The following is a 27864-nucleotide window of genomic DNA, read 5'->3' as shown; positions in this document are numbered from 1 at the left end:
AACTGGTGTAAGGTGGTATTTTCATTTGAATTTCCCTTATGGATAGTGATGATGAACATTTTTTCATGTGTCTGATAGCCATTTGTATGTCTTCATTGGAGAAGTGTCTGCTCATGTCTTTTGCCCATTTTTTGACATGATTATCTGTTTTGTGTGTGTTGAGTTTAAGAAGTTCTTTGTAGATCCTGGATATCAACCTTTTGTCTTTACTGTCATTTGTGAATATCTTCTCCTATTCTGTGGGTTGCCTCTTTGTTTTGTTGACTGTTTCCTTTGCTGTGCAGAAGCTTTTGATCTTGATTTTATGAAGTCAGCATTACCCTGATCCCCAAACCAGGCAAAGACCCCACCAAAAAGGAGAATTTCAGACCAATATCACTGATGAATATGGATGCTAAGATTCTCAACAAGATCCTAGCAAATAGGATCAAACAGCACATTAAAAAGATTATCTAACATGACCAGGTGGGATTCATCCCTGGGTTACAAGGATGGTTCAACATCCACAAATCAATCAATGTGATAGAACAAATCAATAAGAGAAGAGAGAAGAACCACATGGTCTTTTCAATTGATGCAGAGAAAGCATTTGACAAAATCCAGCATCCGTTCCTGATTAAAACGCTTCAAAGTATAGGGATAGAGGGAACATTCCTGAACTTCATAAAATCTATCTATGAAAGACCCACAACAAATATCATCCTCAATGGGAAAAAGCTCACAGCCTTCCCGTTGAGATTAGGAATGTGACAAGGATGCCCACTCTCACCACTCTTGTTCAACATAGTATTAGAAGTCCTAGCAACAGCCATCAGACAACAAAGAGAAATAAAAGGTATCCAAATTGGCGATGAAGAAGTCAAACTCTCTCTTCACAGATGACATGATACTTTATATGGAAAACCCAAAAAAACTCCACCCCCAAACTACTAGAACTCAGACAGCAATTCAGTAATGTGCAGTATACAAAGTCAATGTACAGAAATCAGTTGCTTTCTTATACACTAACAATGAAAATACAGAAAGGGAAATTAGAGAATTGATTCCATTTACTATAGCACCAAGAACCATAAGATACCTGGGAATAAACCAAACAAAGAGGTAAAGGATCTGTACTCGAGGAACCACAGAACACTCGTGAAAGAAATTGAAGAGGACACAAAAAGATGGAAGATCATTCCATGCTCTTGGATCAGAAGAATAAACATTGTTAAAATGTTTTTACTGCCTAGAGCAATCTATACTTTTAATGCCATTCTGATCAAAATTCCACTGGTATTTTTCAAAGAGCTGGAGCAAATAATCCTAAAGTTTGTATGGAATCAGAAGAGACCCCGAAATGCTAAGGAAATGTTGAAAAAGAAAAACAAAACTGGGGACATCACATTACCTGATTTCAAGCTTTACTACAAAGCTGTGATCACCAAGACAGCCTGGTACTCACACAAAAACAGGCACATAGACTAGTGGAACAGAGTAAAGAGCCCAGATATGGACCCTCAACTCTATGGTCAAATAATCTTCAACAAAGCAGGAAAAAATATACAGTGGAAAAAAGACAGTCTCTTCAATAAATGGTGCTGGGAAAATTGGACAGCTATATGTTTACACCGTAAACAAAGATAAACTCGAAATGGATAGAAGACCTCAATGTGAGACAGGAATCCATCAGAATCCTAGAGGAGAACATAGGTAGTAACCTCTTCGATATCAACCACAGCAACTTCTTTCAAGATATGTCTCTGAAGTTTTCTTCTAATAAAGAGAAATATGCAAAAAGATTTTAAGGGAAACTAAGTTTACATCCTTTTCAGGAAACATTTTTATGGATATGTGTAGAGGATAGTTCTTCCTCAAAAAGACAGGACTCACAATTTGTAACCTATAAAAATGTGAATATGAATATTTGAAATTTAGGGGTATTCATGAATTACATACTCGTGAATTACATATTCTTCAAGATTCATACTTCCATGATGAGAACAAGAACACATAGTGGCATGTCTTTAGATACTTCCTAATGTCCAAACCTATAGCAAATTCAGAACTATCTGAATCAACAAACTAATAGATAATAGTTAGTTGTGGGGGTGTAGTCTATAGATTTAATTAACCCACAGTGGAGTTTGAGGAGGTTAACAGACAAAGGTCAGCAACAATTCTGTCCTGTAACAGGTGAATAGTGAGTGCAGGCTCTCATTTGAAACTGAGACTTGCTGTAGGAGCCACTGAATAGAATTGAAAAACCTGTTATCACCCTAAGGATCTCCCTGTTACAAAACCCCTTTCATGGGCATGGGCAAACCTGCCTCATTTCTGGTTTCCCAAATTCACAGAGCATCTTAGATTAGAATTTCATAAGTCCATCCTACTCCCTGATAGCTGTTTACTTTGATTCTATTTCTAATTTTTTCATCTGTGATTAGTTTTGCCAGCAGCAGGAATCCAGGTAGGTAATGGGGAAGTGTTTATTAACTATTTAAATACTGTCAATCACTCCTATGTGCATTCAACTCCGAGACATGATCTTCACTCTTCTGCTTTCTGGCATTTGGCCTGCTCTTACAGAGAACAAAGATGATAATAGTCTTTTCCCTGGCTCCTTACATGGGGTCACAGATTCACAAATAAATCCTACCAACACTCTGCCATTCATACTTTACAAGTTAAAAATCCAAACTATATAGAAAAATGGTATACATTATACTTAGAAAATATACAATTCCTGATGTTTCTCAGATTTCCCCTCTCCCTCAGTTTATTCATCTCACATAACTCTAGAGAGTTTGGGTTTTATACATCGTACCACACATCTGCCAAAATACATTTTTCCCAAACAGTCAAACCAACTTCATCATCATTATTATAAGTAAAAGTTAACAGTATAGCCAACTAAAAGTGTTTTTTTTTTTTAAATGCTGCTTTTGAAGAGGTAAGGCAAATCTCTTTCCATTTCTAATGCTATTAAGGTCAAGCTCTAAGAATCAGGTCTGACTTTAAATGTATCCCAGTGTTTTCCAAAGTTACAAGAGAACAAGACAAAAATATATCATTCAACCCATACAATTAAGAAAAGGTAGGAGAAATTTCACTGGTGGCACGTGTCGCCTTTAGTAGGTCATGCAGAGTTGTTCTAGCCTTGACTATTCAAAATAGTATGGAGCAGGCCCAAAAGTAGAAGTTAAAGGAAAAACCTACTGTTCCTATCCTAGATAGTATCATATTAATCCTAGCCAAATTTCTGATAATAAGAGAAAAGTAGGATATATTTGAAAGTATTCTATTACAAACTGGTTTATAGTTATAAAAGAGCGGATCTCTGCTGTCTCTGATTTCTACGATTCATGATTGAAAAACTGTTAGAGGCACAGAGCAAACTCAAACAAAAAATTCCAGAGAACCTATTGTGATAAATGATACATGACAAAATTACATTTAAACAGTTACTAGGCCCAAAGGCATCCTGCAGAGAATAAGCACAAACAATATGGGGGTTTTCTACTCCTAATTCCTTTGATAAAAATGACAAAATATGTTTTTTTCATGTAATAACAGAAACAGGAAGCTCGAGAACATAAAACACATTGCTATTCAGAAAGGGAGATGGCATTCACATATATTTCAGACTGACAGTTTTATTTAAAAGGGGTCTCTGGATCTTTGTTTTTAAGAATGGGGAAGGATAAGATGGTAGAATGAGGGGAGAAATGCAATAGCTTCACCTCTTAACATTTTTGACAGATAAGGCTAATCTGAAATGCAGTTAGCACATCCAGGGAAAAACGTGCAAGCAAATATATTTCTAAATAGAATTCCAAAAGAATGTTGTCAGCATATTTGTAAATTTCCAATTCTTTCTTACTACCCTTATCCAACAACCCAAACAAATCAGTTTAAATACAACTTCTTTTACTAATGTCTTTTGAAGCATTGCTGCAGTCAGATTGAGTCAAGTAACCATCTGCTACAAATACAAATAGAGCTACATTCAAGAATTATATTACACAGCCTTCCTAGCAAAGTTCTTATGTGCAAGCTGTTCTTGTCAAAATCAGAACCATTGTGATGATGCATCTTAATATTCAATCAGACTTTAAGTAAAGAGTGACAAAAGTCCACATATGGATGACAGCTGTTTCTTCAGTAAATATTTTCCCATTTATTGAATGGAGGCTTATGGCAGCTCAGGATATGTTCCATCAGCCTGAACTGCTTGGGGACAATTAAAACAGTAACAAGGATAAAATTTCAGTTTTCAAATCTTTGCTACAACTTACATCTGAAAAAAACAATATTTTTTTTAAAAAACAATTGAAATTGTACATTATGTCATTGATTTGAGAGTATCCATGCACAGTATTGACTGGAGAAACAACTGGATTTGTAAGACTTTTTTGCCCTTTCCCTCAATAATGCCATAGTATTTGTAAAATTGAAACATAATTCCTATATGGATTTTCTAACCATATGAACAAACTTGATGGGAATTTAAACATTTATGACTATATTTTGACAAATTGTGAAATATTTGAAAAAGAATAATGAACCTATTAGCTAAAAGAAGTTCAGATAAGACATCTTTTTAACCAACAAAGAGGCTTGCAAAATTAAAAACAAACAAACAAACAAACAAAAAACAGAGAGAGAAAATAGATTCCGATAAATTCAGTAACTCCATAATTATATAGTATTTACATATCAGTAGTTAGAGAGAAAAAAAGTAGGTTTCAACTAAAAGATGACCTTAATGGTTTAGTATTGTCCTTGAACTTGTATTATGCCCCTTTTATAAATCCCAAATGTGTTGGATATGTTTGTTAATAGTACATCTTTCAAGGAGTATTTCTGAAGCTTGCTAACATCAAGGTATACTGCTAAGGGAACTTAAAGTCTTCTCTCTTTAACCTAAAACTATCCTGATGCTCTTGTCTGATGACCCCAAAGCAGTTCTTAAGAGAGTAACAGGTTGTTTTTACCTCAGATTAGACCAGCAATATTAATGTGCTAAGGAATTGGTATTCCCCAGGTTCTGCATGGTAAATTGTAACCCTTTTCTCCTCCTTGCAATGCAGATGTTGAAACTGACATTCAAAAATATTTTGAACCAATGGCCTTCTATTCCACAACTCCTGTAAGACATTGATCTTTTTTTTTTTATTTATTATATTTTTAATTGGTAACTATTTCAGATCAAACACTATAATAAAGAAAAAAAAAAAAGAACTTCTTACCCTGCTATTGGATCTACTGCTATTGCCTTAGGATTATGAAGCTCCAGGTCAATCAGGGTGACACATACAGACCCATTGTAATTACAAACAAAGATCCGGTCACTGACATGGTCCACGAAATAGAGATTTCTGGTAAGCCAGTCAATCGCCATTTGTTGCACATCTGAAAAACACACATACAAAATCATTGCATTACAAGTACAAATTTAGTATCACAAGCCAAAGAGTATATAAATCTGTCCAGACCATCACAGAAGACATTTCAAAAGGAAAGGCAGTTTTATGATTAAAACAAACAAACAAAAAAACCCTGCAAAGATAATTTTTTGCTAGACCAAATAGGAAAATCACAAAATAAGTGATTTAATTATTTTTAAAAATTTTTTGCTATACCAAAATCACAAAATAAGTGATTTAATTATTCTGTAAAGTAATGACTACCTTTGGTACCTTTCTTCTTGTTATATAGGAGTGAGAATGATCTAGGGATATGGGTAAAGAATTTCTAAATCTTAAAATACACGCATTTGCAATAAAATCTTTGTCCTATGTCCTCCATTTATACAAAATAGTTTATTCAATACAATGGTTCAATGACAGCTAAACTCTTTAGTAGTAATAAATCTAAGGGTGAACCCATATTTTCAGATCCTCTTCCATTAAAAAAAAAAAGAAAGGAGGGGTGGAAAAAGAGATTTGTAAAATCTCTTTGTTTAAAAAAATATTGAAAGCAAAAAGAGGGGCGATATGTTTTTCAGTGGCATACACAGGCATTATAAAACAGGCCTGCTCAAAGATTAATTCTCTAAAAGAGTATTTTTAATAGTACCTTCTGTGATGAAGGAAACATTCTACATCCGTGTTGTCTAATCAAGTATCCATTAGCCAAATGTATCTAATTGAACAGTTAAAATGTGACTAGTGTGAATGGGAAACCAAATCTGTACTGATTTCATTTTAATGATCTCAAATTTAATTAAAAGATATAGTTAGTGGCTACAATGAATAGAGCAGCTGTAGGAGAATGTATCTGTGTTTGACTTGAATATCTTCTATTTGATCAGACCTATACCATGGTGGAATTTCATGCTGATTTGTAGATATTTATCTGGTAGAAAAGATAACTCCAAAGGCTTTGGTCGTACTGTCCTGTGAGGCATTAACCATTTTTATTCTTTCTTATAAATTTTATTTATATATTCTTTTTCTTTAAAATGTCTGCAAATATCTAATTCCACTAATGCTCTTAGATCTTCAATACTGGGCTTGTTTCCTCAATAATTCATAAATAAATTTCTGGTTCATACTTATTCTTGAATTTTATGACAATCATGTTTTTATCTATTGGAAATTATACTTTGATACCTCCTTGTTCAAACTTACTATGGATCTATGATTCATTCACCAAGCAGTTTCTTTCTATAATCTGAACCTAAACATTCTTCCTACTCTGCTTCAAAATACTTCTTTAGTAACCTGCAGCTTCAGTGAATGATATCCTTTCAACAGAAAGACTAACATAGATGCATGTGTCATTATTATCACTCTTAATGGTATATTGTCAAAGCCAGTACAGAAAGTAACAAGTTTGTGGGAATTTCTATCATGCCTTACAAGAACAAGCAGAAAGTGGATATTGCAATTCATTGGACACACGTTTTCAAGCTATCGATTACAGTTTTATTCCTGAATTGCACAGTCTTTATGGAAACATAACCATTTAAATGTTTCACAAACTACATGCAACTTTTTTCAACCAGCTCAGCAACCAGGATTTTTAAAAAGCTGAACTATTTCTCTGTCTCCAGAAATCTGCAAATGCATGCTTTTTTAAAATTCTTTTTACATTATTATATGAACTACAGCACAGAACCCACTGTCTCAAATGTCATTTTAAATACCTTGTGTTCAGATAAAGTATGTGCCAGAGCCCATTCAATGGCCCATCCTTCATGCTAGGCATGCAGTTTGTGTAGTCTATGCAATTGCAATTTCAGACAAAAGAGCTTTTTGACAGCATTCACACCTTTTTCCAACTCTTTATCATTAAAGAAAGATTCTCTGCTACTGAAACAATAGGTATTGTTAACAACCATCCAAGTTTGAAGCACAAAGGTCTCATTAAATAACCTAATAATTAGCCAAACACTCAGTAATTGTGGGTATTGGCTTTGTTTCTTTTTCTTATATTTGAGTTTGTCTAGTTTTAATGTAATCTTTTATTAAGATTGGAGAACTGAGGCAATCAGACAAAAAGTTCAAGTAAGGAAGCCAATAGATAAATAGACAATAAGTAAATAAATTTGACTGAAATTTTTTACTCGTTTCAGGAGATACATGAATCTTCCAGACAATGGATTCAGTATTTCATCTTAATTTTGGGGAAATATAACCAAGATCATAGGAAATTGTAATCATTTTATGACATTATGAAAAAATTCTAAATTTTTAGTTAGACCCTTATTACTTTACTGTTACTAGAACAAAAATTTAAATATATTCCTGTTATTATGTTTCCTCATTGCTTTTCATTCATTTTTCAACTGAAATCAACTGAATTTTTTCTTTTCTTTTTTTTTTTTTTTGGAAATGGCTTTTATTATGGTTACTCAGAATTTTCTAATTGGCAAATATAAAGGTTACTATTCTACTCATAGCTACAATATATCAATATTGGTAAAATTTTAAATAATAATGAAAAAACATTGAAAGCATTTTCAAACTTGTACATCATATAAGTAGTTAATAACAATTTTTTAAATAACAATGTTTTAAAACACAATATTTGTTAGGTCTAAAAACTTAAAGTTGTACCCAGTTAAAATAAAATGAAAAATTTAAGGAAAATGTGTTTTTTTTTAAACAAAAGGCAACTATTTATAATCTATAATTGGATAAGCACACACACACACACATTACAACAGATTTTTCATCATGACACAAGGCAAATAATTAATTTCCAGAGTTGGTGAATACGGTACTGATTTTAATTCACTAAAATGTAATGTATACTAACTATTATGGACTGAATCGTTTTTCCCCAAAATTCATTTGTTGAAGTCCTAACCTCCATTGCCTTAGAATGTGACTGTATTTGGAGATAATTCCTAAAGAGGTGATGAAATCAAGGCCATTAAGTTGAGCCCTAATCTAATCTGGCCCATATCCTTATAAAATGAGATTAAGACATACAAAGAGAGATAGCAGGAATCCCTATACATAGAGAAAAGGCTATTTGCAAGCAAGGAGTGGCCTCAGAGGAATTCAACCATTTGAAACCATGATCTAGAACCTCCTATCTTCAGAATCGTGAGAAAATGAATTTCTGTTGTTTAAGTCATCTAGTCTGTGGTATACTGATGTGGTACTCTGGCAAAATCACATACCTACTCAAGTATAATAGAGTTGTCCATGCCACAAAATTATTGAGAACAAAAGTCAAATCTTTTTAAGAAAAAAAATATAAAGGAATGTCTACATGTCCTATCAATGTCATACTGAATCAATGTCTGTTATACCTTAAAAAAATCAGTGAATTTTCTTGAGTAATATACCTTTGTTTAACTTACAATTTAATACTAATCAGATCCTAGTCTCTTTGAATTTGTACATTGATAATTTGCAAATAATTTATGTCCAATAGTGATGCAAATGATTTCCATCAGGTAGTAAAGATAACCCTAGTTTTATTGTCCACTGATATTAAATAGTTTTATATCTAACTTTACAATCTTAAATTAGCAAGTTTTTGCTTCATTGACTGTAAACACTTCAGTCTCTTCTGTACACCTTTGAACCAGACTTACCATCCTTATAGTTCTCATCAGTGAGCTAAGTGACTCCTTAATACATATTCACTACATATTGGTATGAGTCACGTTTTTAACTTTTTTGAAAGTTAAACAATGACAAAATTTACTTCCTGGTCTCTTTTCAATTTATTTGCTACATAGTCTTTAACTAGCCAGAGATGGAAAATGCAAATGTCCACAAGAATGAGAAAGATAACATAAAAAAGCAAAACTTATTTCAAGGAACTATGATAAAGCTAGAAGATAACCTGGAGTATACATCTACTTAAAAAGGCAGGCTTAATTCCAGTTGATTGTTTTGACTTCATAGAAATGCTTAATTATTTCAAAGGAGAACAAAATATAGTCTATTGCTGCCTACAAGAGCCTCACTTCAGATCTAAAAACAGATAATGACTGAAAGTTAAGGAATGGGAAAAGATATTCCATGCAAATGGAAAGGAAGAAAGCGGAGGTGGAATGCTTTTACATCAGGCCAAATAGACTGAACTAATTAACTAAATAAATAAGTAAACCAAAACAACTACAACAACAAAAAAGGGTTGCAACAAGAAATAAAGAAGGGCATTACATAATGATAAAGAGCAAAATTCAACAAGATATAACACTTGTAATATTTATGCACCCAACATAGGAACAACTAAATACATAAAGCAGATATTAAGAGATACAAAGAGAGAAATTAGTAGAAATACAATAATAGTAGGAGACTTTAATACTCCACTTGCATCAGTGGATGTCCAGACAGAAAATTAATAAAAAAACAATGTCCTTGAACAACACATTAGACCAAACAGACTTAACAGAATACTCCAAATAAATACAGCAGAATACACATTCTTCTCAAGTGTACATGAAATATTCTATAGGACAGATCACATAGCAGGCTATAAAACAAGTCTCAATAAATTTAAGAAGACTGAAATCATATCAAGTATCTTTGCTGACCATAACAATACAAAATTAGAAATCAACTATAAGAACAACATTAAAAGAAAAAGAAACAAATACAAACAAGGAGACTAAAGAGCATGCTACTAAACAATCAATATGTCAATGAAGAAATTTTTAAAAAAGAAAAAAAATACTACCAAAACAAATGAAAATGGAAACACAACTGTCCAAAATCTATGGGACACAGCAAAAGCAGTTCTAAGAGTGAAGTTTAGAGATACAGGTCCACTTCAAGAAAAAAAAAAAAAAAATCCCTTCTAACCTTACATCTAAAGGAACTAGAAATAAAAGAACAAACAAAACCCCAAACCAGTAAAAGGAAGGAAATAATAAAGATTAGAACAGGAATAAATATAACAGAAACCAAAAGAAGAACCTCCCAAGAAGCCCTAAAATAAAACAAACAGACAAAAAGCAATCGGACAGATAAATAAAACCAGGAGCTGCTGGTTCATTGAAAAAAATCAATAAAATTGATAAACTTTAAGCCACATGACACATCAAAAAAAAAAAAAAAGACTCAAACAATCATAAATGAAAGAGAAATAATAACTAACACCACATAAATACAAAGGATTATAAGAGATTATCATGAAAAATTATATGCCAACAAATTGGACAACCTAAGAAATAAATTCCCAGAAACAGACAGCCTCCCAAAAGTGAGTCAGGAAGAAACAGAAAATTTGACAGATCAATTACCAGCAATGAATTTAAATCAGTAATAAAAAACTCCCAACAAACAGAAGTGCAGACTAGAAGCTTCACAGGCGAATTCTACCAAACTTTTAAAGAAAAGTTAGTGCCTGTTTTTTCAAACTATTCCAAAAAATAGAAGAGGAAGGAAACCTTCCAAAGTCATTCTTTGAGGCCAGCATTACCCTGATACCAAAACCAGATAAAGATATCACTCAAAAAGAAAACTACCAGCTAATATCTCTGATGATCATAAAAGCAAAAATCCTCAACAAAATATTGGCAAACTCAAACCAACAATTCATTAAAAAATCATTCACTGCAATTGAGTGGGATTTATTCCTGTGATGTGAGGGTGATTCAGTATTTGCAAATTAATCAAAGTGACACATCGCATCAATAAAAGAAAGGATAAAAACCATATGCTTATTTCAATAAATGGAGAAAAAAACACTTAACAAAGTAGAATATCCATTTGTGATAAAACCCTCAACATAGTAGGTTTAGAAGGAATATACCAACATAATAAAGGCCTTATAAGAAAAACCCACAGTTAATATCAAACTTAATGAGGGAAAAAGAGAGCTTTTTCCCGAAGTTAAGGAACAAAACAAGGGCATTCATTTTCACCCTCTTCTTCAATATAATACTGGAAGTCCTAGCCATAGCAATCAGACAACAAAAAGAAGTGAAAGCCAAAATTGGTAGGTTAAAAAAAAAAAAAAACAACAAACTTTCAATATTTGCAGATGAGAAGATACTATATATAAACAAGTTAATTCAGTAAGGTTGTGGGATACAAAATTAATATAAATCCGTTGCATTTCTGTACACAAATAATGAAGCAGCAGAAATAGAAAGCAATACCATTTTAATTTCATCAAAAATAATAAAATACTTAACAAATTTAACCAAAGTAATGAAAGATGTGTACTCTGAAAACTATAAAACACTAATGAAAGAAATCAAAGGCAGAACAAAGAAATAGGAAGACTTTCCATGCTCATGGATTGAAAGAACAAATACTGTTAAAATGTCTATACTACTCAAAGCAATTTACATATTTAATTCATTCCCTATCAAAATATCAATAGCATTTTTTGCAGAACCAGAACAAACAACCCTAAAATTTATATGGAAGCATCAAAGACCCCAAAAAACACCCAAAGCAATCTTGAAAATGAAGAACAAAACTGGAGGTACCACAATCCCAGATTTCAATATATACTATAACTCTGTAATAATCAAAACAATATGGTACAGACACAAAAATAGACACATAGATCAACGAAACAGAATGGAGAGCCCAGAAATGAACCTTATGATTATATGTTCAAGTAAACTTCAACAAAGGAGGCAAAAATAGGCAATGGGAAAAAGTCTCTTCAAAAGAAATGAAACAAAAGCAAAAAGTATCTTCCTCCTTTGTGAGGAAAACTGGACAGCTACGAACAAAAGAATGAAACTGGACCACTTTATACATCATACATAAAAATAAACTCAAACTGGATTAAGGACCTAAAAATGAGATCTGAAAGCATAAAATCCCAGTACAGAGCATAGGCAGCATTTTCTTTGACATTGGCCATAGCAGCATTTTTTTTTAAAGATTTTATTTATTTGATAAGCAGAGATCACAAGTAGGCAAGAGAGGCAGGCAGGGAGAGGGAGGAGGAAGCAGGCTGTCTGCAGAGCAGAGAGCCCTACGTGGGGCTTGATCCCAGGAGCCTGGGATCATGACCTGAGCCGAAAGCAGAGGCTTTAACCCACTGAGCCACCCAGGTGCCCCCCATAGCAGCATTTTTTAAGATACATACCCTGAAGTGAATGAAACAAGGAAAAATAATCTATTTTGACTACATAAAAATAAAAAGCTCTGCACAGCAAAGAAAACAGTAAAACTAAAAGACATCCTACTGGAGGGGAGAAGAGCTTTATAAATGACATAACTGATAAAGAATTAATATTCAAAATATATAACTTATGCAACTCAGCCCCAAGAAAAACCCAGACATAATCCAATTAAAAATGGGCATAAGACAGTAACAGATATTTCTCCAAAGAAGGCATACATATGACTAACAGTTACATGAAAAGATGCTCATAACAATAATCATCAGTGAAATGTAAATCAGAATGGTTAAAATCAAGAACACAAAAAAACAAGTGTTGGTAAGGATGTAGATAGAACAGAAAAACCTGTGTATTCTTGATGGGAACGCAAACTGGTTCAGCCACCATGGAAAACATTTTTAATTTTTTTCTCAAAAAATTAAAAATAAAATTACTATGTAATCTAATAATTCTACTACTGGGTATTTACCCAAAGAATGTGAAAACACTAATTCAAAAAGATATATGCACCCTTACATTTACTGAAGCACTATTTATAATAGCCAAATTATGAAAGCTGCCCAGTGTCCATTAACAGATGAATGCAGAAAAACGATGTAGTGTGTGTGTTACAACACACACACACATACATACATACGATGGATTTCTACTCAGCAATAAAAAAAGGATGAAATTCTTCCATTTGCAACAACATGGGTGTATCTACAGATTGCAGTGCTAAGCAAAATAAGCCTGTCAGAGAAAGACAAATACCATATGATTTCATTCATATGTGGAACTTAAGAAACAAAACAAACAAATAGACAAATACAAAGAAAAAGAGACAAACCAGAAAAGGGAGTCTTAACTATAAAGAACAAAGTGGTTATTGGAGGTAAGGTGTTTAGGGAGGATAAGTGAAATGGGTGAAGGGGATTAAGAGTACACTTATCATTAGGAGCATTGAGTAATGTATAGAATTGTTGAATCACTACATTGTACACCTGAACCTAATATAACACTATATATTAACTACACTGAATTAAAATTTAAAAAATAATAAAGTGGGTTTCTTGTAATTAAAAAAAAGAAAAAAGAAAAGAAAAATACAAGTTGTTCAAATTATTAAGGTGAAGTAAAAAAAATTATTAAGGAAAAACTAAAACTGTTACTACTTTTAAATGACATAATATTATATGTTAAAAAACTCTAAAGCTATTAGAGCTAATAAATGAATTCAGTAAAGTTGCATAATGCAAAACCAATAGACATACATATATCTATTGCATTTCTATATACTAATAATGAGCTATCAGAATAAGAAATTTAGGAAATTATCCCGTTTATAATGACATTATAGAGTAAAATATGGAGGAATAAACTGAATGAACAAAGTCAAAGACTTATACTCTGAAAACTCTAAGACATTGATGATACAAGTTGATGACACAAATAATGGAAATATGAATTATATCCACAGATTGGAAGAATTAGTATTAAAATGTCTATACTATCCATGCAATCTACAGGTTCAATACAATCCCTATCACACTACCAACATATATTTTCACAAAACTAGAATAAATAACCCTAAAATTTGTATGAAACCACAAAAAACACCAAATAGCCAAAGCAATCTTTGGAATGAAGACCAAAGCCACAGGTTATCATGCTCCTGAATTTCAAACTATACTTCAAAGCCATAGTAATCAAAACATTATGGTACTGGCACAAAAATAGACCCAACAGGTCAATGGAACAGAATAAAGCCCAGAAATAAACCTATGCTTATATGGTCCATTGGTCTATAATAAGGGAGGCAAGAATACACAATGGAAAAAAGATAGTGTCTTCCATAAATGGTGTTGGGAGAACTAGACAGCTACATGTGAAAGAAGGAAAGTGGACTAATTTCTAACATCATATATAAAAATAAACAAAATGGACTAAAGACTTAAAACCATAAAACAAGAAAAAATTAGGTAATAAGCTCTTGACATCGGTCTTAGTGATACATATATTAACTCTCTATTGTCAGGCTAGGGAAATAAAAACAAAAATTTAAAACAAAACAAAACAAAACAGGGCTGGAGCCTAGATGTTGTTAGCAAGATGGCGGAGGAGAAGGAGACTGAAATATCAGGTCGCAGGAGTTCAGCTAGATAGTTATCAAGATATTCTGAATGCCTACAAACTCAACAGAAGATAGAAGAGAAGAAAAGCAGCAATTCTAGGAACAGAAAATTGACCACTTTCTGGAAGGTTGGAGCATGGAGAAGTGAATCCAAAACCATGGGAAGATAGCCCACATGGGGAGGGGCCAGCTCCCGGCAAGTGATGGAGCAGCAGAGCCAAATCAAACTTTTAGAAGTCTGTTCCACTGAGAGACATCACTCCAGAGGTTAAGCGGGGTGGAGCCCTCATGGGGACAGTGTGATCTCAGGACCCAGGAGGGTCAAGGAAAGACTGGGGGTGTCTGAGTGTGGCAGAGCTCCCAGGTATTGGAGCAGGGAAGCGTGCAGCAGAGACAGAGCCAAGGAGGGAGCTCTCAGCTCAGTGTTACCTTAAACTGTGATCCAAGGCACAGTAAGGCCACTGCTCTTAGAGCAGGGATGCCACAAGTGGCAGATCTGGAGAGACCTCCTCCTTCCTCCTCTGGGAGGAGTAGTGCATGAGCACGTGGCAGGAATCTGCTGGTTTTGGAGAGTCCAAATGGGGCCCTGCACCAAGGATAGAAATGCTTGGTTACAAACTGGGTGAATTCGGAGTGTGGCTGGAGACCAGGGAGAGGGGAGAGATTCACTGCTTTTTTCTGAGAGCGTATTGAGGAGTGGGGTCCTGAGCTCTCAGCAACTATGGGGCCGGGAATCAGGAGGTCGCCAACTTCATTTTCTTCCTCCAATGCTGTATGGAATGCATTCAGGGAGCAAAAGCTACGGAGAGTGAACCTGAGCAGATTACTTAGCCTGGCCCCTGGCAAGGGCAGTGCAATTCTGCCTGGGGCAAATACATTTGAGAATCACTGCAACAGTACCTTCCCCCCAAAATCATCAAGAACATCCAGCCAAGACCAAGTTTACAGATCAACGAGAACAGCAGAACTCCAGAGATAGGGAAAATCATCGCATGATCCTTCAGTCTTTCAATTTTAATTTTTTTTTAATTTGACAGACAGAAATCAGAAGTAGGCAGAGAGAGAGGAGGAAGCAGGCTCCCCGCTGAGCAGAGAGCCTGATGTGGGGCTCGATCCCAGCACCCTGGGACCATGTCTGAGCTGAAGGCAGAGGCTTAACCCACTGAGCCACCCAGGCGCCCCATCAACCAAATTCTTATCTTATCCGTTCCTTTTTTAGAATCTTTTTAAATTTTCATCTTTACAGTCATATTCCATCACTTCATTGTATTTATCCTTTTTTTTTATATACATAAGTTTTTCTTTCTTTTAAAATTTTGGGAGGTAGATTCTTCTAATAAACCAAAATACACTCAAAATTAAGTGTATGGCTCTGCTCTAGTCATATATATATATATATATATATATATATATATGATATTTTTTTTCCTTTTCTCCCCCTTTCTCCTCCCCCCGCTTTTGGGTCTCTTCCACATTGGATAGCATATATTTTTCTGGGGTCATTGCTACCCTTTTAGTAATTTGTTCTCTCATTCCATCTATTCTTATCTGGATAAAATGACAAGGTGGAAATACTCATCACACACACACACACACACACACACACAAAGAACAGGAACCAGTACTGAAGGCTAGGGACCTAATCAATACCGTCACAAGTAATATGTCAGAACAAGAGTTCAGAATGATGATTATCAAGGTGCTAGCCGAGCTAAAAAAAAAAAAAAAAGCATGAAAGATATTAGAGAAAACCTTTCTGGAGAAATAAAATCCCTTTCTAGAGAAATAATAAAAGAAGTAAAATCTAACCAAGTTGATCAAAAAAGCTATTAATGAGGTGTAATTAAAAATGGAGGCTCTTACTGCTAGGATAAATAAGGCAGAAGAGAGAATTAGTAATATACAGAAGACCAAGTGATGGAGAATAAAGAAACTGAGCAAAAGAGACAAACAACTACTGGGCCATGAGGGGAGAATTCGAAAGATAAGTGATAGCATAAGATGAAACAATATTAGAGTAACTGGGATTCCAAAAGAAGAAGAAAGAGAGAGGGTGCACAAGGTATACTGGAGCAAATATAGTAGAGAATTTCCCTAATATGGCAAAGGGAAGAAGCAAAATCCAGGAAGTACAGAGAACCCCACTCAAAAATCAATAAAAATAGGTCCAGACACCGTCATCTAATAGTAAAACTTACATGTCTTGGTGAAAAAGAGAAAATCCTAAAAGCAGTTCAGAAACAAGAGGTCTATACCATACAATGGTAGAAACATAGGATTGGCAGCAGACCTATCCATAGAGACATGGCAGGCCAGAAAGGACTGGCATGATATTTCCAGAGCACTAAACAAGAAAAATATGCAGCCAAGAATACTATATCCAGCTAGGCTGTCACGGAAAAGATAAAGATAAAAAGATAAAGATAAAAAGCTTCCAGGACAAGCCAACATTAAAAGAATTTGCAAATACCAAACCAGCCCTACAGAAAATATTGAAAGGGGTCAGAGAAGCAAAGAGAGAGCTTAAATAACAAACCAGAAAAGAACAGAACATACAGTAACAGTCACCTTACAGGCAATACAATAACACTACATTCATATCTTTCAATAATTACCCTGAACGTAAATGGGCTAAATGCCCCAATCAAAAGACACAGGATATCAGAATGGATTAAAAAACAAACAAACAAACAAAAACAACAACAAAGCAAGACCCATCGATATGCTGCCTGCAAGAAATTCCTTTTAGACCCAAAGACACCTCCAGATTTGAAGTGAGGGGGTGGAAAACAATTTACCATGCTAATCAACATCAAAAGAAAGCTGGGGTGGTAATCTTTCATCTTCATCTAAATCCTTCATCTAAATCAGATGAATTAGATTTTAAGCCAAAGATTATAATAAGAGATGAGGAAGGACACTACATCATACTTAAAAGGTCTATCCAACAAGAAGATTTAACAATTTTAAATATCTATGCCCCCTAACCTGGGAGCAGCCAATTACATAAACCAAATAATAACAAAAGCAAAGAAACACATCAACAATAATACAATAATGGTAGGGGACTTCAACACCCCCTCACTGAAATCTAAGCAAAAGATCAACAAGGAAATAAAGGCTTTAAGTGACCAGATGGACATCACAGATATGCTCAGAACATTCTATCCCAAAGTAACAGAATACATATTCTTCTCTAGTCCACATGGAACATTCTCCAGAATAGATTATATCCTGGGTCACAAATCAGGTCTCAACCAGTACCAAAAGATTGGGATCATTCCTTGCATATTTTCAGACTACAATGCATTGAAACTAGAACTCAACCACAAGAGGAACGTTGGAAAGAACTCAAATACATAGAGGTTAAAGAGCATCCTAATAAAGAATGAATGGGTTAACCAGGAAATTAAAAAATAATTTTATATAAAAATTCATGGAAATAAATGAAAATGAAAACACAACTGTTCTTTGGGACATGGCAAAGGCCGTCCCAAGAAGGAAGTAGATAGCGATACAAGCCTTTCTCAAGAAACAAGAAAGGTCTCAAGTACACAACCTAACCCTAAACTAAAGGAGTGGAAGAACAGCAAAGAAAGCCTAAACACAGCAGGAGAAGAGAAATAATAAAAATCAGAGCAGAAATCCATGAAATAGAAATGAAAAGAACAGTAGGACAAATCAATGAAAGCAGGAGCTATTTCTTTGAAAGAATTGATAAACCTCTGGCCAGACTTATCATGAAGAAAAGAGAAAGGACCAAAATAAATAAAATCATGAATGAAAGAGGAGAGATCACAACCAACACCAAAGAAATACAAACAATTATAAGAACATATTATGAGCAACTATATGCCAGCAAATTTGACAAACTGGAAGAAATTGATGCATTCCTAGAGACATATAAACTACCAAAACTGAACGAGGAAGAAATGGAAAACCTGAACAGACCCATAACCAGTAAAGAGATTGAAACAGTCATCAAAAATCTCCCAACAAACAGGGCCAAATGGCTTCCCAGGGGAATTCTACCAAGCATTTAAAGAAGAATTGATACCTACTCTCCTGAAACTGTTCCAAAAAAATAAAAATAGAAGGAAAACTTTCAAACTCATTTTATGAGGCCAGCATTACCTTGATCCCAAAACCAGACAGAGACCCCACCAAAAAGGAGAATTACAGACCAATATCCTTGATAAACACTCTTGCAAAAATTCTCACCAAAATACTAGTCAATAGGATCCAACAATACATTAAAAGGTTTATTCATCATGACCAAGTAGGATTTATTCCTGGGCTGCAAGGAAATCTGCAAATCAACCAATGTGATATGATACATTAATAAAAGAAAGAACAAGAATCATATGATACTCTCAACAGATGCTGAAAAAGCATTTGACAAAGTACACCATCCTTTCTTGATCAAAACTCTTCACAGTGTAGGGATTGAGGGGACATAACCTCAATATCATAAAAGTCATCTATGAAAAACCCACAGCGAATGTCATTCTCAAAGAGGAAAAACTGAGAGCTTTTCCCCTAAGGTCAAGAATACAGCAGGGATGTCTACTATCACCACTACTATTCAACATAGTACTAGAAGTCCTATGGATGATAAGATACTTCATGTGGAAAACCCAGATGACTCCACTCCAAAACTGCTAGAACTCATACAGGAATTCAATAAAGTGTCAGGATATAAAATCAATTCACAGAAATCAGTTGAATTTCTATACACCAACAAGACAGAAGAAAGAGAAATTAAGGAGTCAATCCCATTTACAATTGCACTGCAAACCATTAGATAACTAGGAGTGAACCTAACCAAAGAGGCAAAGAATCTGTACTCAGAAAAGTATAAAGTACTCATGAAAAAAATTGAGGAAGAAACAAAGAAATGGAAAAATATTCCATGCTCATGGATTGGAAGAATAAATATTGCAAAAATGTCTATGCTACCTAAAACAATCTACTCATGTAATGCAATCCCTATCAAAATACCATTTTTCCCCCAAAGAAATGGAAAAAATAATCCTAAAATTTATATGGAGCCAGAAAAAAACTCTGAATAGCCAGAGGAATGTTGAAAAGAAAGCCAAAGTTGGCAGCATCACAATTCCAGAACTCAAGCTCTATTACAAAGCTGTCATCATCAACACAGTATGGTTCTGGCACAAAAATAGACCCATAGATCAATGGAACAAAATAGAGAGCCCAGAAATTGACCCTCAACTCTATGGTCAAATAATCTTCAACCAAGCAGGAGAGAAAGTCCAGTGGAAAAAAGACAGTTTCTTAAAAAAATTGTGTTGGGAAAATTGGACAGCCACATGCAGAAGAATGAAAGTGGACCATTTCCTTACACCACACACAAAAATAGACTCAAAATGGATGGAAAGCCTCAAAGTGAGACAGGAATCCATCAAAATCCTTGAGGAGAACACAGGCAGTGACCTCTTCGACCTCAGCTGCAGCAACTGCTTCCTAGAAACATCACCAAAGGCAAGGGAAGCAAGGGCAAAAATGAACTATTGGGACTTCATCAAGATCAAAAGCTTTTGCACAGCAAAGGAAACAGTCAACAAAACCAAAAAACAACTGACAATGGGAGAAGATATTCGCAAATGACATATCAGATAAAGGGCTAGTATCCAAAATCTATAAAGAACTTAGCAAACTCAACACCCAAAGAACAAATAATCCAGTCAAGAAATGGGCAAAGGACAGACATTTCTGCAGACATCCAGATGGCCAACAGACATGAAAAAGTGCTGAACATCTCTTGGCATCAGGGAAATACAAATCAAAACCATGGTGAGATACCACCTCACACTGGTCAGAATGGCTAAAATTAACATCAGGAAATGACAGATGCTGGCAAGAATGTGGAGAAAGTGGAACCCTCCTACACTGTTGGTGGGAATGCAAGCTGGTGCAGTCATTCTGGAAAACAGTATGGAGGTTCCTCAAGAAGTTGAAGATAGAGCTACCTATGACACAGCAATCACACTACTGGGTATTTACCCTAAAGATACAAGTGTAGTGATCCAAAGAGGCACACATACCCAAATATTTATAGCAGCAATGTCCACAATAGCTAAACTGTGGAACGAACCTAGATATCCATCAACAGATAACGGATAACGAAGAAGTGGTGTATATGTGTGTGTGTGTGTGTGTGTGTGTGTGTGTGTGTGTGTGTGTACACACAAAATGGAATACTATGTAGCCATCAACAGAAATGAAATCTTGCCATTTGCCACAACATGGATAGAACCAGAAGGTAGTACACTAAGCGAAATATGTCAATCAGAGAAATACAATTATCAAATGTTCTCTCTTATATGAGGAATTCAAGAGGTAGAGTGGGTGGTCATGGAAAGTAGGGAAGGAAAAAAATGAAAAAAAACATGGGATTGGGAGAGAGACAAACCATAAAAGACTCTTAATCTCAAAAAATAAACTGAGGATTGCTGGGAGGGCTAGGGATAGGGTAGCTGGGATATGGAGTTTGGGAAGGGTATCTGCTATGATGAGTGCGGCGAAATGGATAAGCCTGATGATTGACAGACCTGTACCCTGTGGCAAATAATAAAATATATGTTAATTAAAATAAATAAATTAAAAAAAAACAGGACCACATCCAGGTAAAAAGCTTTAGCATAGCAAAGGAAACATCAAACAAAAGAAATGTCAATGTATTAATGGGAGAAGATATTTGCAAATAATATACCCAATAAGTGGTTACCACCCAAAAATATATAAAGATCTTATAAACCAATATCAAATAAGCAACCAATCTGATTTAAAAAATGGGCAGATCTGAGTAGACATTTTCCCAAAGATATACAGATGGCCATCAGACACATGAAAAGAAGCTCAACATCACTAATCATCAGGCAAACGCAAATCAAGACCACAGTGGGGTATCACCTCATACCTGTCTGAATGGCTTTTATCAGAAAGACAAAAAATAACAAGGGTTAGAAAGTATGTGTAGATAAGGGAACACTTGTGCACTCTTTATGGGAATATAAATCTGTGCTGTCACTATGGAAAATAGTATTGGGTTTTCTAGAAATTAAAAATAGAACTACTATGTGATGTAGCAATTCCACTTCTAGGTATTTATGCAAAGAAAATGAAAACAGTAATTTGAAAAGACATATGCACCCCTATTTGCAGCATTATTTTTATAGTCATGACAGGGAAACAGCCTAAATGTCCATTGACAGATGTGTGGGTAAAGGAGACATGGTGTAAACGTACAATATAATATTACTCAACCATTAAAAAAAAAAAAAATCTTGCCATCTGTGACAACATTCATGGACCCAGAGTACATGACACTAAATAGAATAAATCCTAGAAAGACCAATACCATATGACTTCACTTAAATGTAGAATCTAACAAACAAAACAAAACAAAAATAGACTCATAGATACAGAGAATAAAGTGAATATTTTGCAGAAGGTTAGGGAAGTGGGAGGCTGGATGAAATACATAAAGGGGATTAAGAGGTACTCTATTTCAATGATAAAATAAATAAGACACAGGGATGCAATGTAATGTACAGAATAGGGCATACCATCAGTAATACATTTCAACAATTTTTCATGGTGACAGATGGTAAGTGAATGTGACCATTTTGTAATGCATATAAATATCTATTATGTAATAGATCTGAAACTAACATTGTATATTAATTTTTCTTCGGTTAAAAAGAAAAAAGGGGGGGGACAATAAAAATAAATAAAAATAGCAAAGAAACCCAAAATATGGATTTTTGGATTTCATTTGAAATCTCCCAATTTTTAAATATGGTAAACTAATTTTTAAAAATTATAAAGCACTGGGGGGGGAGGAGTCAAGATGGCAGAGAAGTAGCAGGCTGAGACTACATCAGGTAGCAGGAGATCGACTAGATAGCTTATCTAAAGATTGCAAACACCCACAAATCCAATGAGAGATCGAAGAGAAGAAGAACAGCAATTCTAGAAACAGAAAATCGACCACTTTCTGAAAGGTAGGACTGGCGGAGAAGTGAATCCAAAGCGACGGGAAGATAGACTGCGAGGGGAGGGGCCGGCTCCCAGCAAATGGCAGAGCAACAGAGCACAAAAGCAGGACTTTTAAAAGTCTGCTCCACTGAGGGACATAGCTCCAGAGGCTAAACCGGGGTGATGCCCATGCGGGGCCAGCGTGGCTCTAGGTCCCGCAGGGTCACAGAAGGATCGGGGGTGTCTGAGTGTCACAGAGCTCGCAGGTATTAGACCGGGGAAGCCAGCTACAGAGACAGAGCCAAGGAGTGAGCTCTCAGCTTGGGGTTACCTTGAACCAGTCGCAGGCTGGGTGAGCTCGGAGCGCAGCCATAGGCCAGGGAGACAGGAGCGATTGGGCTCTTATCTCTGAGGGCGCACTGAGGAGTGGGGCCCCGAGCTCTCAGCTCCTCCGGGCCAGAGATTGGGAGGCTGCCATTTTCATTCATGTCCTCTGGAACTCTATGGAAAGCATTCAGGGGACAAAATCTCCCGAAAGTGAACCCAAGCAGATTACTTAGCCCGGCCCCTGGTAAGGGCAGTGCAATTCCGCCTGGGGCAAAAACACTTGATAATCACTACAACAGGCACCCCCCCACCCTGAAGATCAACAAGAAATCCAGCCAAGACAAAGTTCGTCTACCAAGGAGAGCAGCAGAATTCCAGTGGAGGAGAAAGCAAAGCACAGAACTCACGGCTTTCTCCCCATGATTCTTTAATCTTGCAGTTAATTTAATCTTCTTAATTTTATTTTTTTTTCTTCTGCTCAATTTTTTTAACTTTTAACCTTTTCTTTTTTAACGTTTTTTTAACTAATTTATCTAATGTATATATATATATATATATGTATATATATATATATATTCTTTTTTATATTTTTTCTTTATTTGTTTTCTTTTTTTAATTTTTTTTTCTGAACTTCTTTTTATCCCCTTTCTCCCTCCCACGATTTGGGGTCTCTTCTGATTTGGTTAAAGGGCATTTTCCTGTGGTCTGCCACTCTTTCAGTATTTTATTGGCTCCTTCATATACTCTTATCTGGACAAAATGACAAGGCGGAAAAATTCACCACAAAAAAAACAACAAGAGGCAGTAGTGAAGGCTAGGGACCTATTCAATACAGACATTGGTAATATGTCAGATATAGAGTTCAGAATGACGATTCTCAAGGTTCTAGCCGGGCTCGAAAAAGGCATGGAAAATATTAGAGAAACCATCTCTGGAGAGATAAAAGCCCTTTCTGGAGAAATAAAAGAACTAAAATCTTACCATGTTGAAATAAAAAAAAGCTATTAACGAGGTGCAATAAAAAATGGAGGCTCTTACTGCTAGGATAAATGAGGCAGAAGAAAGAATTAGTGATATAGAAGACCAAATGACAGAGAATAAAGAAGCTGAGCAAAAGAGGGACAAACAGCTACTGGACCACGAGGGCAGAATTCGAGAGATAAGTGACACCGAAGACAAAACAACATTAGAATAATTGGGATTCCAGAAAAAGAAAGAGAGAGGGGAGCAGAAGGTATATTGGAGAGAATTATTGTAGAGAACTTCCCTAATATGGCAAAGGGAACAAGCATAAAAATCAAGGAGGTGCAGAGAACCGCCCTAAAAATGAACAAGAATAGGTCCACACCCCGTCACCTAATAGTAAAATTTACAAGTCTTAGTGACAAAGAGAAAATCCTGAAAGCAGCCTGGGAAAAGTAGTCTGTAACATACAATGGTAAAAATATTAGATTGGCAGTGGACTTATCCACAGAGACCTGGCAGGCCAGAAAGAACTGGCATGATATATTCAGAGCACTAAACAAGAAAAACATGCAGCAAAGAATACTATATCCAGCTATGCTATCATTGAAAATAGAAGGAGGGATAAAAGCTTCCAGGACAAACAAAAACTGAAAGAATTTGCAAACACCAAACCAGCTCTACAGGAAATATTGAAAGGGCTCCTCTAAGAAAAGAGAGCCCCTAAAAGTAGATCAGAAAGGAACAGAGACAATATACAATAACAGTCACCTTACAGGCAATACAATGGCACTAAATTCATATCTCTCAATACTTACCCTGAATGTTAATGGGCTAAATGCCCCAATCAAAAGACACAGGGTATCAGAATGGATAAAAAAAACAAAACCCATCTATATGTTGCCTACAAGAAACTCATTTTAAACCCGAAGACACCTCCAGATTTAAAGTGGGGGGTGGAAAACAATTTACCATGCTAATGGACATCAGAAGAAAGCTGGGGTGGTAATCCTTATATCAGATCAATTGGATTTTAAGACAAAGACTATAATAAGAGATGAGGAAGGACACTATATCATACTCAAAGGGACTGTCCAACAAGAAGATCTAACAATTTTAAATTTCTATGCCCCAAACATGGGAGCAGCCAACTATATAAACCAATTAATAACAAAGTCAAAGAAACACATCGACAATAACACAATAAAAGTAGGGGACTTTAACACTCCCCTCACTTAAATGGACAGATCATCCAAGCAAAAGATCAACAAGGAAATAAAGGCCTTAAATGACACACTGGACCAGATGGACATCACAGATATATTCAGAACATTTCATCCCAAAGTAACAGAACACACATTCTTCTCTAGTGCACATGGAACATTCTCCAGAATAGATCACATCCTGGGTCATAAATCAGGTCTCAACCGGTATCAAAAGATGGGGATCTTTCCCTGGATATTTTCAGATCACAATGCTCTGAAGCTAGAACTCAATCACAAGAGGAAATTTGGAAAGAACCCAAATACATGGAGACTAAACAGCATCCTTCTAATGAATGAATGAGTCAACCAGGAAATTAAGGAAGAATTGAAAAAATTCATGGAAACAAATGATAATGAAAACACAACAGTTCAAAATCTGTGGGACACAGCAAAGGCAGTCCTGAGAGGAAAATATATAGCAGTACAAGACTTTCTCAAGAAACAAGAAAGGTCTCAAATACACAACCTAACCCCACACCTAAAGGAGCTGGAGAAAGAACAAAAAAGAAACCCTAAACCCAGCAGGAGAAGAGAAATCACAAAGATCAGAGCAGAAATCAATGAAATAGAAACAAGAAAAACAATAGAACAAATCAATGAAACTAGGAGCTGCTTCTTGGAAAGAATTAGTAAGATTGATAATCCCCTGGCCAGACTTATCAAAAAGAAAAGAGAAGGGACCCAAATGAATAAAATCATGAATGAAAGAGGAGAGATCACAACCAACACCAAAAAAATACAAACAATTATAAGAACATACTATGAGCAACTCTACACCAACAAATTCAACAATCTGGAAGAAATGGATACATTTCTAGAGACATATAAACTACCACAACTGAACCAGGAAGAAATAGAAACCTGAACAGACCCATAACCAGTAGAGATTGAAACAGTCATCAAAAATCTCCAAACAAACAAAAGATTAGGGCCAGACAACTTTCCAGAGGAATTCTACCAAACATTTAAAGAATAACTAATTCCAATTCTGCTGAAACTGTTCCAAAAAATAGAAATGGAAGGAAAACTTCCAAACTCATTTTATGAGGCCAGCATCACCTTGATCCCCAAACCAGACAAGGATCCCATCAAAAAAGAGAACTACAGACCAATATCCTTGATGAACACAGATGTGAAAATTCTCACCAAAATACTAGCCAATAGGATTCAACAGTACATTAAAAGGATTATTCACCACGACCAAGTGGGATTTATTCCAGGGCTGCAAGGTTGGTTCAACAACCGCAAATCAATCAATGTGATACAACACATTAATAAAAGGAAGAACAAGAACCATATGATACTCTCCAATGCTGAAAAAGCATTTGACAAAGTACAGCATCCCTTCCTGATCAAAACTCTTCAAAGTGTAGTGATAGAGGGGACATACCTCAATATTATCAAAGCCATCTATGAAAAACCCACTGCAAGTATCATTCTCAATGGAGAAAAACTGAAAGCTTTTCCGCTAAAGTCAGGAACACGGCAGGGATGTCCATTATCACCAGTGCTATTCACCAAAGTACTAGAAGTCCTAGCCTCAGCAATCAGACAACAAAAAGAAATTAAAGGCATCCAAATTGGCAAAGAAGAGGTCAAACTATCACTTTTTGCAGATGATATGATACTATATGTAGAAAACCCAAAAGACTCCACTCTAAAACTGCTAAAACTTGTACAGGAATTTAGTAAAGTGTCAGGATATAAAATCAATGCATATCAATCAGTTGCATTTCTCTACACCAACAAGAAGACAGAGGAAAGAGAAATTAAGGAGTCAATCCCATTTACAATTGCACCCAAAACTAAGATACCTAGGAATAAACCTAACCAAAGAGGCTAAGAATCTATACTCAGAAAACTATAAAGTACCCATGAAAGAAATTGAGGAAGACACAAAGAAATGGAAAAATATCCCATGCTCCTGGATTAGAAGAATAAATATTGTAAAAATGTCTATGCTACCTAAAGCAACCTACACATTTAATGCAATCCCTATCAAAATCCCACCCATTTTTTTGAAAGAAATGGAACAAATAATCCCAAAATTTATATGGAACCAGAAAAGAACTCGAATAGTCAAAGGAATATTGAAAAAGAAAGCCAAAGTTGGTGGCATCACAATTCCGGACTTCAAATTCTATTACAAAGCTGTCATCATCAAGACAGCATGGTACTGGTACAAAAACAGACACATAGATCAATGGAACAGAATAGAGAGTCCAGAAATAGACCCTCAAATCTATGGTCAAACAACCTTCGACAAAGCAGGAAAGAATGTCCAATGGAAAAAAAGACAGCCTCTTCAATAAATGGTGATGGGAAAATTGGAGGGCCACATGCAGAAAAATGAAATTGGACCATTTCCTTACACCACACACGAAAATAGACTCAAAATGTATAGAGGACCTCAATGTGAGAAAGGAATCCATCCAAATCCTTGAGGAGAACACAGGCAGCAACCTCTTTCACCTCAGCCGCAGCAACATCTTCCTAGGAACATCGCCAAAGGCAAGGGAGACAATGGCAAAAATGAACTATTGGGATTTTATCAAGATCAAAAGCTTTTGCACAGCAAAGGAAACAGTTAACAAAACCAACAGACAACTGACAGAATGGGAGAAGATATTTGGAAACGACATATCAGA

At 35.4% G+C, this 27864-nt stretch overlaps 1 protein-coding gene across 1 annotated transcript in view; it reads right to left on the bottom strand.

The window, feature by feature from the left end:
• The window catches only part of LOC111140884 (LDL receptor related protein 1B), a 1957146-nt gene that overhangs the window by 990168 nt on the left and 939114 nt on the right, over positions 1-27864 (bottom strand). Inside the window, exon 7 of the mRNA XM_022493131.1 lies at positions 5232-5394. Coding sequence (XP_022348839.1) covers positions 5232-5394 — 163 coding nt within the window. The remainder of the gene's footprint in view (positions 1-5231; positions 5395-27864) is intronic.

This window comes from Enhydra lutris, unplaced genomic scaffold (genome assembly GCF_002288905.1).
Source record: "Enhydra lutris kenyoni isolate GAN:26980312 unplaced genomic scaffold, ASM228890v2 scaffoldscaffold1, whole genome shotgun sequence".
NCBI classification, from domain to species: domain Eukaryota; kingdom Metazoa; phylum Chordata; class Mammalia; order Carnivora; family Mustelidae; genus Enhydra; species Enhydra lutris.
The sequence above is the reverse complement of the archived record's forward strand: the minus strand, read 5'-3'. Positions and strand labels throughout refer to the sequence as shown.